Source organism: Myripristis murdjan, chromosome 18, assembly GCF_902150065.1.
Source record: "Myripristis murdjan chromosome 18, fMyrMur1.1, whole genome shotgun sequence".
Lineage (NCBI taxonomy): Eukaryota > Metazoa > Chordata > Actinopteri > Holocentriformes > Holocentridae > Myripristis > Myripristis murdjan.
In genome coordinates this window covers 28,288,064-28,304,672 of record NC_043997.1, presented here as the reverse complement: position 1 = coordinate 28,304,672, position 16,609 = coordinate 28,288,064, and the positions used below count along the sequence as shown (strand labels likewise).

The 16,609-nt window shown below is 41.5% G+C and overlaps 1 protein-coding gene across 6 annotated transcripts in view; it reads left to right on the top strand.

Moving 5' to 3' along the window:
- The window catches only part of afap1 (actin filament associated protein 1), a 119,395-nt gene that overhangs the window by 91,243 nt on the left and 11,543 nt on the right, over positions 1 to 16,609 (top strand). For 2 of the 6 annotated variants that reach the window (XM_030076215.1, XM_030076214.1), the window contains exons 9-14: positions 3,287 to 3,334; positions 3,830 to 3,982; positions 6,413 to 6,624; positions 8,586 to 8,731; positions 9,199 to 9,313; positions 11,038 to 11,283. In XM_030076215.1, coding sequence (XP_029932075.1) covers positions 3,287 to 3,334; positions 3,830 to 3,982; positions 6,413 to 6,624; positions 8,586 to 8,731; positions 9,199 to 9,313; positions 11,038 to 11,283 — 920 coding nt within the window. The remainder of the gene's footprint in view (positions 1 to 3,286; positions 3,335 to 3,829; positions 3,983 to 6,412; positions 6,625 to 8,585; positions 8,732 to 9,198; positions 9,314 to 11,037; positions 11,284 to 16,609) is intronic. The other 4 variants (XM_030076217.1, XM_030076216.1, XM_030076218.1 and 1 more) reach the window with 3 other exon arrangements.

Below are 16,609 nucleotides of genomic sequence, written 5' to 3'. Positions count from 1 at the left end.
GTTTCATGTGAAAATGTTTTTTTTTACCAACACTGGTAGCTCTTTAGTGGGAAAATGCTCTGCTCCACAGGAAGCGGCGTGTTTTATGTTTTTAATGTGTTAAAAACAAACAGAAGAAGAAGAAATGGGTATTTAGTGTGAGCAATGATAGCTGAACAGACAAAGAAAAGAGTGCCGCCAACTGGAACTCATACTTGTCCTGCTCAGACTGTTTGATTGACAAGTCATCTCTGGGAAGTGCAATGCAGAAAAAAACAAAATTGTTTATTTTCTCATATTTTTTGATGTGGCACTGAAATTATTAGTAGATTGATTAGTAGAATTTTTTTTAAAAACATTTGCTGGTTATAGCTTCACAAAGAGTTGCTTATTTTTCTACATTTCATATTATTTTATTAAACCTTTTCCGGCTTTGGTCAGGCTTAAGAAGCAATTTGAAAACATCACTTTATGCTTTGGTAACTTGTGATGGGTATTATTCAAATAATATAATAGTTTCACATAAAGAATGGCCACCAGTAACACTAGCAAAGACATTTGAACAATTCAGTTCCTTAGATAATAAACACATTCGAGAATGTTTTTTAGTCTCCAGCCTAGAATGAGAATTCAGTTCAATTCAATTCAATTTTCAATTCAGTTTTATTTGTGTAGCATCAAATCATAACAAAAGTTATCTCAAGGTGCTTTACAGAAGCCTTACAGATATTGGCCAATTCCATGGACCAAAAGCTCCCCCAAGAGCAAGCACGGGACGGCTCATTTGTTGTTCATCTGCTATAATGTCATGTTTTCAAGTAAAAACAAAAACAAAAAACAAAAAAAAAGTAAGGTACTTAGGATATTTTGTTTTTTACTGTTTTTGCTTCTTTTTCTCTTCTTTCTCCTTGTTTTTAGCTATAACACTGCTACGTTTCAACCACTAATACATTTTATGGATTTTTGTCTTGGAATAAACATCCTTGCTCAACTTCCACAGCAGCCAATTTATTATTACAGCATGGGCTGATTATTTTAGGAATTATGTATGACTGATATTTTTAAACTAACATTAAAAAAAAAAAACTCACTCACGCCCTGCAGTCCAATGCATCCCTAGGGGTACACATACCCCATTTGAGAACCACATACCCCATTTGAGTTTACTGTTTAATGGGATAGTTCATCTGTTTTGAAAAAACTAAAACTTGTCATTTCATTATCATATCATCTGTGATTTCATTGATATTAATATTTATTTCATTGGATTAAGGCAGTAATTCTTAAGAAGTAGTCAGCTACACATATTGAAACTTAAACTTCATCTTATTTAGCTATTTGAGTGGATTAAGTCAGCAATTTTTAAGAATGTTAGCTGGGGGAAGTCCACCTCAGTGGCAGGAGGCTAGCAGTTAGCATTTAGAGCATCCAGTCAGTATCCAGCACTCAGTAACAGTGAGAGGAAGATAGCACCACTACTGTCCTACAGAACAGCTGATGGAAACTTTCTTAAGCTGAATCTTCAATAAACCTTTCCACTTTTGTTCAGTAGTCTCCTGTTGAATACATGGCTAACTTATTGCGTGCTTGAATGAGAATCAAAACAATATCAGTTCTATTTTGTTTGAGAACTGACAAAGTATTGTTCTTCGATTGCTAGACTTGGACTTTGCGCTAAATTCGAAGATTTCACACTTGCCTTTTTCCTCTCAATCCCTGACACTGCATGTGGAGTATAATCCCTGAAAAGGCCAGGCTGCAGTAATAATAAGCATGAGTAATGATCAGATGCATTTATTTAACGTGCACTTAAGGTTGAGGTGCTCTGCCCCTGCTGAGCAGGGGCAGAGTTTGTTCTGCAGGCACGATTCCCAAGGGACAGACATCTCATTATTATTATGTGTCAGCACTGTTATTTGGATTGTCAAAGAAAATTTAGCACTTTCTCATGTTTTCTTCCTCGTTAACATTGAGACATTTTCCCCACATTATGTTTAAAACAGCTTTCCCAGCAGGAGTTAATTTTCAATTCATAAGTCCTTTTGGGTTTTTATGGACTCAGCACAGACCAGGGATTCATTGACTTCACTGTGTACTTCATTTTGTGTCTCACTACTCTGTAGAAATAATTGTTCAACTTAGTGCAATCATCTCAACTCAATCGTCTCAGCAGGTCTCAACTTTTTTACCCTCTGGTGGTCATCATCACCCTTCAAGTATAAAAGCCTCTCCACGTATTACTTTTGCACCCACCAAATCACTAATTGAGGACAAAGTGGTCAAATAGTACAAGTTGTGTGTAGGCTGCATGTCTGTCTGATTTTTGTACCAAATATCAACATTTCAGCTTCAGTGTGGGCATCACCACCCAGTTTCTGCACAAGGATCATCAACGGTTTAATCGAATATGACCCTGCTACCATGTTAAAATTATTTAATAAATACGATATATTTGTCCAGTTAATAAGCTCTGCAATGTAGTCTTTGTTGACTTGTAGGATGTCCTTTGCCTGTTACCCACATCTATCAGTCAGCCTCTCATTTGTGATGAAGGCGAGGGAAAATCAAGCACTGAAAAACTCTTCTCAGCTTAATCAGCCACATTCTTTCCATGGCTGGTAAAGGCTCTTATTTAGTGGAATCAAATTCACCTGATCATAGTTTTCCTCCCCTTCTTCTTCAGAGGGGAAAAATAATAATAATTTAACAGTTTGAAGCGCTTCCACATCTGTGTGTCTGGTTTTTACCTTACTCCTGCATTGTGTGATGTCTGTGTGTGTGTGTGTTTGTGCAGTTACATCTGTATTGTGAGAGAAACCCCACAGCTGAATTGAGTGCAGATGGCTTTGTATTTAATTAAGGCAGTCACCATGGTCATTGTCACATCATATTAGGTAGGGAAATGCAACCAGGGAAAAAGGGGCGTGTCCAAATATAAGCTTTATGATGCAAGAAATTGTTTCCATCATATTTGTACCATTCTCCGTAGTTTTCCATCACCTGGCTACAGACTCGTACAGGGCACAGGAGTTGTGTGCTTGTATTTCAACTCCTGTGTTTGAGTACATACATACTATACTATAAGATATGTGTGGGTGTTTGCAGAATCACTTCAGACACCCAGCCATTAGTTGTCTTGGAATGATGAAATCAGTCATCTATCCATTCCAGGCTTTTGGAAGTAACTAATTGCAATAGACATGTCAGATTTTCTTTTGAGTTACATGTTCAGTATGAGGATGCCAGGCTGGTGATGTGAAAGCACATACTCTGCTCACAAGTTCATTCATTTGTTTTTATACCACAGAGACACACTCACCAACCATATTCTTTGAAGCATCATTGTCAGACTTCGGTAATATTCACATACCCCTCCTCCCTCTTTCTCTTTCGCACTCTAATTCTCTCTCACTCACTCACACACACAAATACAAATACACACACACACACACACACACATACACCACAGATCACATTATCTAAACAAAAGAACCAGGCAGCAGATATTTTCTTCATATAGACAAGTCTGTCTGTCTGTCTTTCTGTCTGTATGAATGGTGACGGTGGTGATGAAGACACAGCCTCTTAAGACCTGGCTGACTTCAGGTCAGTTGTGTTTCCAGCAGAATGTGCACTGTCATTCTTCTTTCAGTGGCTAGAAACTAGGACAGCTCACACTGGTGTGGTTTGACCAGTGGGGATGCTTGGGTTGCACAATGTGGCTAATTCACTAACAAAGAGCTTTTGAAGCCACGAGGGTCTGATTAAAGCTAATGTTACTGATGTTGAACTCATGAATGTTTACAGCATAGGCTAAAATCCCCTCCATCCCCCACCCCTTCTCTAACAGGAAAGGGAAAGAAGAGCTCAAAGTCAGAGCAGAAAAGCGGGACAGTAGGGAAGGGGGCAGGGAAGAAGATCACTAAGATCATTGGCCTGGGTAAGAAGAAGCCATCCACAGATGAGCAGACCTCGTCAGCTGAAGAAGACGTGCCCACATGTGGTAAGACTGTCAGACAGAAGCAAGAAATAAGATAACCCTGATTGGTTATCTAATATCAGATGAACATGACCTCATTGTTAACAGAGGACACTCAAGTTTAGCTGTTTGGTTGAGTTTACTGGACTCTAACCGTCCACTACTCTGACTTTTTGGGACTTTATGGGAGTTCGGCAAATTAGTCACCTTGAAGAAAACAAGATCCCTGCACACAGTTCCCGTATAGACTAACTTTAATGTGGTGACATTTTCAGCACTCTGCCCCTCTTCAGATTTCTCTTCTGAAGTCTGAAGTTTGACTTTTTTTTTTTTTTTTTTAATCCAGCACCCAGTCTTTTTTTAGTAGGATTACCTTTTTTGGACCGTTATATTTTGTTTGGGATTCTTGGAACCAAGGAGCTAACTAGTGAACTGGCCCACGTTTGTACCATATTGAAATGGCATTATTGCAACAGAGGTGTCACCAAGTCACTGTCCAATGACTCCAGTGTTGATGTGGCTGAATTCATGTTCTGTGGGTCTTTTTTGGAGTCTCTGTAGTTATTATTATTATTATTTTTATTTTTAATAATTTTATCCTTGGTTCTAACTAAGACAGCCTTCACCAACACTTCAGCAGTCTCATTGTATAATTTACATTTTTTTGTACTCCCTTCCATCTTTTCCTGAAATTTAGATGTTCAAACTGAAAACAATACTTTTGTTTTCAGTAGATCACTACACACTGTTTGATTTCTCTTTTGTCCCCGTCTTTCCGTGTAGAATAATACACGCCCACTCTTGTTGTCAGCATGGTTCACACTTCAGTTCCTACTATTTTTTGGTTCCAGCAGGGAACCAAAAACTTTCCAGGTTTTGGATCAATATTTTTGGTCAAAATGCTCAATTTTTTTCCAAATTAAGTTTGCAAATAAGAAATGAACCAGTTCCTTGCTGGTCATAATCATGTATTGACCCTTTGCACGTGACGTCACGATCCGGTCGCGCGAAATATGAACGCCATGATGGACGGCAAAAGAGCAGTGGACGTCAATGTAAGACAAGGAGGCGCGTTAGACTTAGTGACATTTCGTAGTTGTATATAGTTTTTTAATTTACTTTTATGGTGGTGAGATGGCGATTTTCGTGCAGTGTGCCAACAGGCAAGTCTGTAAGCCTCATCTAGCCTTTTACAGGAGACCTTTTGATGCGGACAGAAGACAGTGACGGGTAGCTGCTAACAGTCATAAGGACTGACAGCCGTCCAAATACTCCCGGATCTGCAGCGAGCATTTTTTACAAGGTCAATTTCATATTAAAACGTTATCAGACTTATATAACCTTAGCTATGTTAGAGTCAGTCAAAACAAACTGTGTAGTTAGCTAACGTAGCTACCGTTAGCTAACAAACTCAAGCAGGGTTTGTTTTCTAGTAGTGATGCTGGCTAGCTACTAACGTTAGCTAGCTAGTGCTTCTCAGGACTCTGTTCATATTAGCTGGCACTCCTAATTCAGCAATAAGCCCCGAGAAGCCGTGGGTTACAGTGGTTTTACAATGGCTGGGCGTCGTGCTTTAGAACACCCCTCAGCCGCTGTAAAACCACTGTAACCCACGGCTTCTCGGGGCTTATTGCTGAATTAGGAGTGCCAGCTAATATGAAGAGTCCTTGTTAGCTAACGGTAGCTACGTTAGCTAACTACACAGTTTGTTTAGACTGACTCTAACATAGCTAAGGTTATATAAGTCTGATAACGTTTTAATATGAAACTGACCTTGTAAAAAAATGTTCGCTGCAGATCCGGGAGTGTTTGGACGGCTGTCAGTCCTTATGATTGTTAGCAGCTACCCGTCACTGTCTTCTGTCCGCATCAAAAGGTCTCCTGTAAAAGGCTAGATCAGGCTTACAGCCTTGCCTGTTGGCACACTGCACGGCACAGCAGGAAATCACCATCTTACCACCATAAAAGTAAACTAAAAACTATCTACAACCACGGAATGGCACAAACTACAATGCGCCCCCTTGTCTTAAATTGACGTCCACTGTTCTTCTGCCGTCCATCATGGCGCCGCTTCCCATGTCACGTGATAATTGTGACGTGTCTGCAAAGGGTCAATAAAAGGAATGGATTCTCTTGTCATAATAACAAAGCACCATATGTATATAACATTTTGCTTATTGAATTTATATAAAGTAACAGAGTTATGCCCTCATTATGAACAGCTTACATTAGCTCTGTGTATGAGGTCTACTGTTGGCAGCAGCTAACAGCAGCTTGTTGAGGACATTGCCTCTCATTCATTTCATCCTGAGTTAAATCTCTTGCTCTGCCCATATAACCTCTTTGGGGCATGCAAGGATATGGCCCTTAATTTGATCAGGGATATAAAAGTAGAACTGGAGCAAAAACTAGTGGAAGTCATTGAAGTCTTTTAAAAGTGTCTTGAATTCACAGGCTACCTGAACGTGCTGTCAAATAACCGCTGGCGGGAGCGCTGGTGTCGCCTGAAGGACAACCAGCTGCTTCTCCATAAGGACAGGGACGACCTGAAGAGCCACATGGCCTCACTGCCCCTCAGGGGCTGTGAGGTCAGCCCAGGTCTTGACCACAAACACCCCTTTGCCTTCCGCCTGTTGCGCAATGGCCAGGAGGTGGCTGTACTGGAGGTAAGCTTTGTATGAGGAATAATGCCTGCCTCTAACCTGGTTTTAAACCCGTGAATCACATGTTCTTTTTTATATCTAGTGATGCATACAGGTCTGGTGTTGCCCAGTTCAGCCACAATATCTCTGTTGAAAACCTAATCAGGCCAATCAGCAGTCTTGTACGACTGGAATGACAAATGTAAAAACAATGTAAAATGCATGATAGAGGCTGCCGTCAAAGTTTGTTTTAAATAAACTAAAACTAAAAACACCACATTGTGCGCTATAGGCATTTCTGGTAGGGGAAGATGTTTTTTGCGTTCTCCTGACAGATTTTGACAAAAGTTTAATTTAATTTATCAAATGGCCCTGCTGAATTTGGTGCCAGAATTAGCCTAGCTCAGTTCCAGGGAATTTGTTTCCATGGCTGTCCTGACACTTAATCGGACTTCCCTGAAACATTCATCCAAATATTTTTCTTTGGCTTTTTGGCAATATAGAGCTTTGTATAGAGCTCATTTGTTATGAACCCTTTCCCCAGTAAAGTGACTTGGCATAAACAGTAGAAAGTGTCAACGTTGACTGGCCGTAGCTGGCTAAAGTTGCTAAGTGGCTAAAGCAGCAACCATATTAACTGAAAACTTTTGTCACAGCAGATGGACATGTCATTTGTTACTGATTGGTTAATGGGATTTGAATCCCTCCTCCTACAGAAATTGGCAAACACAGGTGCAATTTGAGACTCCAATTTGAGACTCCATCTAACAGTGGAGTAGAAATGGAATAGTCTTTCAGTCTTGAATATAAGGCTAGTCTGCCTTCGGATTTGTGCAAGTCAGCTAATTTATTTTCACAGACTTCACAGATAGAACTATGAAAATTTGCATGAAACTCTAGTGTGGGAACAAAATGTGCAAAAGTTTGTGATGTTGACATACAGAGGTTTTAGCAAAAGTAATACATCCTTTTTGCTCCAGTAAAGGTGAAAAAGAGCAGCTGCAAGACGGAGGGAAAGCAGGCACTTTGGAAAAGATGCTTTAACTGGCTTTACTTTACTTTCTTAAAGCTGATAGAAGCTCAGTTTTTTTAGAGGAGCACACATGACACAGATCAACGGATCACAGCAAAGAGGAGGAGGTATTTCACAGTTCAATTTTGCATTTGAGGCTACAGTGATAATAATAATAATAATAACAATAATAATAATAATGCATTTTATTTATAAGCCTTTCTTGACACTCAAAGACAAAGATAAAAAGATAAAACAAGTACAATAAAACAACAGATAACAGGCAAGCTTCTCTATGCCACAATTTAAAAATTTAAAATAAGGATCAAAAGCCCAAACCTGGAGAAGAAGAAAAATGCTTGGTACCGCTTCACGTGATCAGTAAACACTTCTTTTAATATTTCATTTATTATGCTTTCAAAAGGAAAAATTATCAAGCAGTTTTTGAACCGGTTTAGTTTGTAGAAATGTAGCCTGGTCAGGCTTTTCCAGACACACACTCTTTGTTTTGTTCCGCTCTGTTCTCTTGGTGTTCTTTTAATGTGGTGAAGCACCTCTTCCGCCCACCACTGGCTTCTGTCTGTGTTTGATGCTATTCATATATATGGTCTTCCTCCTTTTTGCGCATTTTGTTTTAACTCCACCTCTTTTTTTTTGTCTGCACGCTATCCTCCTCTAGCTTTTGCCCCTGTTTTATTTTTTTCCTCTAAACACATGTCATCACTAACCAGCAAGCATTCAGTGGATGAAGTGGTCACATTCAATGTCACAGCCACAAAGTTGTGAGAAATGATATTATGGCTGAGAAACAACAAGAAAACTGCATTGGAAACTAGTTTAAACTGATATCAGAAAGATATCAGACATATCAAGAGAGCATGTCTCCTTTCCTTTTGGCACTTCAGCATATTTACACATATTTCCACTTCCAACTCCTCCTCCTTTTGTTCTCTTCATCCTCTCCCCATCCCAGGCCTCTTCCTCCGAGGCGATGGGTCGCTGGTTGGGGGTTCTATTGGCGGAAACTGGATCCACCACTGACCCAGCCACCTTGCACTACGACTACATTGATGTCGAGACCACTGCCAATGTGATCCAGCTGGCCAAGCAGTCCTTCTGGTGAGGAGCAAACACACACACACAGTTTCAAACACAGTCAGGATTACCCTAGTTATTGCTTGATGTTCCCGTCCTCTCTAGTGATTCAGTGAAACAGATTGAATAAAAGAAATCTCAAACTTTATTTCAACTTGGACCCCAGCAACAATTTTGAACAATCATATCCATAGAATAGATCCATAGTGGTGCAAAACTTTGCAACTCTCTTGCAACTTTTTTCCATTTTATTATATTGTTCATTTGAAAAATTTTGTTTTTTTTTTGGAGATGCATGGTTTTCACTGAACAGCAGCCAGTCTTTTTCAGTATCTCTCAAACGTTTGAGATCTGGGACAAAAATGGTTGGGGCCAAATTGGAAAGATTGTTGTGTAATTTGAGGGGTTCAATGCTTTGGGGTTTTCTTAAGTCATGTGGTCTGAGGATTAAATCAGATACTGATGAATGCTGATGTGCCCTCTCCCCACAGTTTCACTAGCAAGCGAGCTGTATCCCCTAATCCTTACCTGGACAACCCAGTGAACGGCTATGCCTGCCCCACTGGTATGGCTCTGCACTATGATGATGTGCCCATCAATGAAACAGTAAGGACACTCACGCACACACACACACACACACACACACACACACACGCTCCATGATCTTTGCTAACTCCTCTTTATTTGCCTCTCTAACATCAAAGGTGCAGCGTGTAGCATTTTGAACATACTGTTTTCAAATGAATTTTGATACTTTCACCATAACCAAATTAGATCATGGCCAAGGCCACATTTCCCATTAACTCTGTTGCTTCCAGTCATGAAGGGGATTATCTGCTAAAAGCTGCCAGAAACACAGAGGGCCCTGTCTTGTACTCGGCACACAGTGGCACCAAGTGCAACCAAAGTGTCTTTGCTAGTTTCTAACAGGCACAGTTGTTTCGCCCATGAGTGTGTTGGTTTTAAAATAAGGTATGGTCAGGCAAATTATTGGTGTATTGCTATCTTGAGGCAGCTGAAAGTGACTGACCTACAAAAACCAGGTCTGAAGTCAGTGGTGCAGTTTTCACTGTTATTTGAAGGTGCTGTTGCCATAGATGATCTGCTTGTTCACTTTTACTGTGTGCACATGCAGAGTAATCTTCCTTCCTTCTCTTACCTGGCAAATGCTCCAGTATAATAGCAGTTGTAATAAGATGCAAGCGTACCTGACTTTTAAAGGGAACAGGAGATGGCACACAAATTTCTTAATTGCATGTTACACCCAAAACACACCAATTATTAATTAAGAGATTAAGTATTACCCTTTTAAATCAGGTGACAGGTGTAACTAGCCTTTTTCTACTATTAACGTAACAACTTTGACACATGGACTTGGACACGCCCTAAATGAAATTGCGCCATGTTCTGCGGACTGTGTGCTTACATCGAAAATAGAGCCCTGAAAGTTTTTGATTTCCAGGTGCTCTGGCAGAATGGTGTCCTCTACTACTACTCCAGCAGTTTCCTAAATATCTGACCCACCAACAGACAGTACTAAAGACAGAGTAGAGGCTACCAGTCTATTTGGTGAAGGCCTTATTTATGGTGCAAAATTCACTTTATTTCTTTTTCTTTTCTTAATTTTTTAAATATACACTTAAAATAAAATAATGTAATTCTAATGTATATAATGTAATTATAATTATAGTGTAATTTTGTGGTATTTATATAGTATTACATAGTGTATTTTAAATACATAATTATAAAATGATATAATATATAATATTACAAAATACAGCCTCTGATCATTTTTAACCCTAACCCTAACCCTAACTTTTTCTCTTGCTAATTGTTTGATTTCCTGCTAATTTTCTTTCTTTTTTTCTTTTCTTTTCTTTTTTTAGGGGGTAATTTTGTGGTATTTTGTGGTTTCATGCTAATACTCTTGCAATTTCTTTTCAAAATCCCGGGTAATTTTGTTTGTAGTTTTATGTTCATAATTTAATCTTAAATGTATATATAATGTTTTTGAAAGAAGTAAAGTTAAGTGGCTCAGGCTTCAAAGGGTTAATAATGGGTTAGTAATGGTTTATTGATGTTAAAATGCTACACAGCTCCTTAAATTAACAACTATGTATAATTTAATAACAGCTGCTTTATAATGCCTTTCGGTTAATGCTGTTCTGCCAACCTTATATCCTACTTTACTCTTTCTTTCTCAATGTCTCTTCTCTTCTCTTCTCCTCTTCTCCTCTTCTCTCCTGACTAATTTCCCCCATTTTCCTCCCCCCATCCTCCTCCTCCTACTCCCCCCTGCTTGCTTGCATGCATGCCCTGTTTAAACCCAGGACACGGAGGTGTTATACTCCAGTCCCGCCACAGGGGGGTGTGAGCTGAAAATGGAGGTGCACTATGAGAACGCTGAGCTCGATGTGAACGTGCCCTCGCCCAAGCTGACTGCTCGCTCCTCTGCGAAGCCTTCCTCCCTCCCCGCCTCCTCCTCCTCCATCTCTGCCAGCCACTACAAAACTCCCATTTCTAAAATCTCCTCTAAATTCCTCGATGCTGATGTTAAAGCTAAAGACATTGCCAAGGTGACTAACATTTCTCCTCCTTAACCTTAACCTCAACCATGAAGGAAAAATCCTCCCTCGTACAGCGCTGAAATCAGAGGTCTTGGATGTTGAATCCATTTTACAATTTTTTGGTGTATCTACTTTACCTCAGCCTGCCATGTCTATTTCTTTTCCAGTTGGTGAATGGTAAACTCGTATTCCAAATGTTCTGATTTCTGATCCAGTGGTCAAAACTGGGTCCATAATGTGACAGTTTTACAACATCACAACGCAATCAAAAGTTGAGTTTAAAAAGCTCACACTCGTCATGCTGTATAATCCAAGTCTCTGGTATCTATTTGTATGCTCTGAACTTCCCAAACATGCATTTTCTTATTTCGCAATGAACATTTTATTGCAGTCTTTAAACAGAAGTAGGACAGACAGGAACCAATTTACCTAATCAAAGAACCATCAAAACTGAAAAACTACTCTCTCACAAAAGAGGTTAGGAAAAAGAATAAAAAAGAAACACACACAACAGACCACCACCACACTGATTCACCAATCCATTAATAACACTAAGGAGACTGGATTTTTTTTTTGTTTAGGACAAAATCTCTTGAATATTATTCCACCAACATGAGCATTTTCACTCAAATCTTGTTGGAAAAACCATTTCCACAAAATCCTTTCAAGTGCATTGATTTGACTGGAAAAGCCAACATACTTGTGCACACTTGTCATAGTAATGGGAATAAGAAAAATGCATCACCTAACATCAAAATGAGCCCAGATGCAATATAAAGTACGCAAAACTGTTCTTGAACAGCATTCAGGTGCTGTAAGGTGGATTTTTCCTTCAACATTTTTTTTAACCTCCCTAACTGAACACATGTGGACATAGTGATGCTTGGATCTGTCTTTCACTCAGATTTGATTTGTTCTTTCATGAACTTAGAGAAAAAACAGTTCTCATTTCCTACATTTGAACACAGGATTATTAGTGAGGTACAGTTTCAAATTCAGTTCAAATTCCATGTTTCTTGTTTTGTGAGGCCAGCTGTGGTCATATCTGTGGTGGGCAGTTGCCCTAATGTCTAATTTTTAATGCAAGGCCAATATTGGCCCCATATCAGTCTAACCCCAATTATTTGTGTTTGAGTCACCCCTTTAATGCGTTTTTAATACAGCATCCCATTGTAGTCACTGCATTGGTGAACAGTCCCTGATTTGAAACGGTGAACTGAATCTTTTACAGTGGCACAGGCTAACTGGAATGGAGATGAACTTGGCTAAGGGAAAGAGGAAACTTTGTCTTTCATTTGTTCTTCCATTTATTATTCCTGCAGGAACATTGCTTTTACTTAATAGACATGGTATTGATGTTGGCCACCCAGAAGCCCATAGCTCTTTCCTGTCAGCCTGTGAATCATGTTCCCATCCTGGTGTAGCTCTTTAGATCTGTGACTGTGCCCTTGTTAATTCCTGTGTTCTGTTTTGGAAACACTGAACATGTTTCAGCTCAAAATATGTTGAGTGCAGCTAGATCTTGTAAGAGATAAGCAGTCTGCTCTCTATAGTAGGAAAGGACACATTTTTTTACAAAAAAAAATGTATTGGTTCATTTCAGCTCACACCAACTTCCATTTTCTCTTCTGTCATGTGTTGTGTATCTGTCTTTCCATGTGTGTCTGTATGCCTGTTACTCACACATGAAAATCAGTGTACATGTAAATGTGTATTCATGTATACAGTATGAGCAGCATATGTCTGCGATAGTAAATGTATGTGTATGTGTTTGTGTCAGTGTGACAGTGTTGTATATATACAATGTGTGTGTATACACACATACACACACACACACACACACAAACACACACACAGTCAGGTCCATAAGTATTTGAACAGTGACACAGTATTGCTAATATTACCCTTGTACACCACCACAGTGGATTTGAAATGGAGTAATCAAGATGTGGGTTTGGAGGGGTCTCTAAAAGATGAAGCAGGGTTTTTCTTCTGTATATCTTCTGTTGGCCCCCAAGGTAAGGGGGGCCACCAGACAGGCAGGCGGGAGTATCCTTTTGTCATCATGCACCGGCTCCCTCTCTCCCTAGAACTGCCGTGAGAGGGTGTCAGCCGGGATTGGCAGGAGTTGAGTCGTCTGGCGGACTGACTGTATTCCAGATTCTTGTTAGGGTTAGGGTTAGGGTTAGGTTTGTCCAAACAAGTAACGGTTGCTGGGACCCTTCCAACCAGTGCCGCCACTCTTCCAGGGCCAACTTAACCGCCACCAGCTCCCGGTTCCTGATGTCATAGTTCTTCTATGTTGGGGACAGCCATATGGAGAAGAACATGCATGGATGCAGCTTCTGGTCAGAGGCGGCTCGTTGGGAGAGGACAGCTCGTACTCCCACATCGGAGGCGTCGACTTCCACAACGAACTGCCATTCAGGGTCTGGCATCTGGAGAATGGGAGCGGAGGGAACGCTGCATCCGCGCCTGGAGACCAGTGAAACAGCACCTTGGAGGAGGTCAGGGCAGTGGTAGGAGTGGCGATAGTGCTATACCCCTGATGAGCCACCAGTAGAAATTAGCGAACCCCAGAAAGCATTGGAGCTTCTTCCGGGATTCCGTGACAGGCCAAGGTGTGACGGCGGATACTGGGTCCATCTGAATCTGCCCCGGACCCACAATGTAGCCCAGGAAGGAGACGGATGGAGTGTGAAACTCGCACTTCTTAGCCTTCACAAAGAGTGAGTTCTCCAGAAGATGGCGGAGCACTGCCTGGACATGCCCTATGTGCTCCTCCCTGGTCCTGGAGAACATCTCCAGGACCAGGGAGATTGACATTCGATCTGGAGTCTGTGAAAGTGGCTAGAGTGTGGGGATCCTCAGGTGTAGCAGCAGGCGGACGTGGCAGAGTGGTCGGGGTCTAGTGTTCTGATTAAATGTCCGGCTCACCAGTATGTCCCCCCCTACTGGTGAGCCTGCCCTTTTCCCGGGCATTGGGAGATGAAATGGCCGGGCTGGCCACAGTACAGGCAAAGGTTTCCCCACCCAACAGGAAGGCGTCACACTGGGCGGCTGAGTTTCACAAGGTCTGGTGGGCCCGGGTGCAGAAGTCAATGGCATAGTCTGCCACGGTACAGATTCCTTGGCACAACCCCATCAGTTCTCTGGCAGGATCAGGACCCAGTGTTGGCTCCCCAAAAACCTTCCTCAGTTCGGCTGCAAATGCCTCGAAGGGGTGCCACGCTCCCTCTCCACAGTCCCCAACAGGTGAGCCCTCCCGGTCAGATAATTGATGGTGAAGGCTACCTTCGCCTGCCGGCGAAGGTTGGGGCTACAGAGTGAACAGGATGGAACAGTTGGTCATATGCGGGCTGCACCCCTCTGGTTCGCCGACGTAGTGTTTTGGTGCTCCCATCTGGGGCATCAGCATGGAGATTGGCAGAGCTGGTGCAGGATCTGAAGTGGCCAGGGCTTGAACTGCCAGAGCCGCAGGAATCTGGGTTAGGTGGGTAGTCAGCTGCTGGATCTGGCCAGTGAGGTTTCTGGTGGCCTCCTCCTGAGATGCAGAGGTGGCCTGAAAGTCATTGATTGTGGAAGCGAGCAGAGTTATGTGCTGGTAGGCCATTGTCTCCACCCTTTCGAAGCGAGCCTGAGGAGAAGCGGCGTGTGCTGGGTCCATAACTGGCCAGATTGTACTGTCACGGCTATGTACCGCACCCAAAAGCAGCACACGGACTTGTCACTCAGTTTAGAATTCATTACAAAGTTCCTGTTCAAGCAGATAATTATGCACAGCTCTGAATGACTCAATATTGGAGCAGCAAAATCTGTCTCTCCAACTAAGGCTGAAGAACAGTCAAAAAACAGTCTTAACAGTGGCAGAAGAGTGTGGGATCCTCACAGAGAACTGTGGGAAACAGAGCAGAGTCTCAGTGAGGGTCCGTGAGCACGGAGGATGGACTGTACTGTGATATTCCGGCCGTGGTGGTGACAGAGAGCAGGATGAGATGACGAGAGAACCTGGGGATGAGCAGACACCGTCACACTGACGAGAACCAGGAAGAGGCAGGCTGGAATTGTAGTTGGTTGAAAACAGGCGGAGGTTGGAGCAGAACAGGAATGCTGAGCAGAATGAACCAAACAGGTCAGGTAAGTGCTGAAGAGTCTCGCAGAACGCAGAGAACATTCGGCAAGTGGGAGTGGAGCCGGCGCTTATATAGCTGATGAGGTGATGAGCATCAGGTGTAGACCCAGATGCTGCAGGTCAGGGGCGTATTCAACGACGTTACAATACATAACATTGTGTGACGTTGTCTCATTGAATGATATGTTTGGTCGTAATGTTTTGTAACAGAGAGCAACATGCCTCAGAGGTAGTTTTCCTCCGTTTTGTGGGTGTGTCAGAGGTGTTAATCAGCATTTAAGCCTCTGCGATTTAAAACGATAGTGCTCCATTATGGCTTCCAATTTGCTATGTCAGTGTAGCCAGTGTTTAAAATGTTACCCATCATTTAAAGAGATAAAAGCACATATGTGTTAAGTATGATGATAGATCAGACATAGATTATTGTTTTTCTTCAATAATATGGCAACTTTTATTCAACTTAAAACTTAAAACACACTTTTGTTCCATTTTATAAACAGTGGTTTGTAAGTCTACATCTAAGTGATAGTTCAGCTCACAAGAGGTGCATAAACACAGCAGAGTACAGCCGATCCGTCACCTGAAATTTTTCTCTTCTCATCCTAAAATGAGCGACAAAAGTCGGATCAGTGTAGTTAGGAACTACATAACCACTGATACGGGTTGGAGGTCTCCTCCTGCGTCTGATCACCAAAGCAGTGGCAGCGATCGCCAAAGCACTGGCAGTCTTTTGCAGTACCCCTATTATTAATGATCCATTGAAAGTAATGTCCTGCTCAGACAGTTCTTCGGCTACAATCGCAAGGAGAATTGCCCTCTCGGCTTCCAGACTTGCAATGCTTGCGTAATGCAACAGGTTGTTCAGAGCTTTCTTGTTTCTGTTAGCTTGGCTTTATGCACCAGTACGTCTACATTGAATATGTCAGGCGACAAATGAAACATAATGACACAACAATAAGGGAAGCACCAGCTGTTGCTCCTGAGTCACATTTCATGTTACAGTTTGAAGAAGTGAGCTGCACAGACAGACAATATACTGGGGGGAGACAAGGCCAAACCTTAAAGGATTATCAATCAATCAGACTTTATTTATGCAACACTTTTTATACAAATACATAGATCAAACTCAAAATAGCCAAAATAGAAATAGTTCTAAAATGAATAACATATTAAAAGCAGAAAATAAATAAATGAGAAAATAAA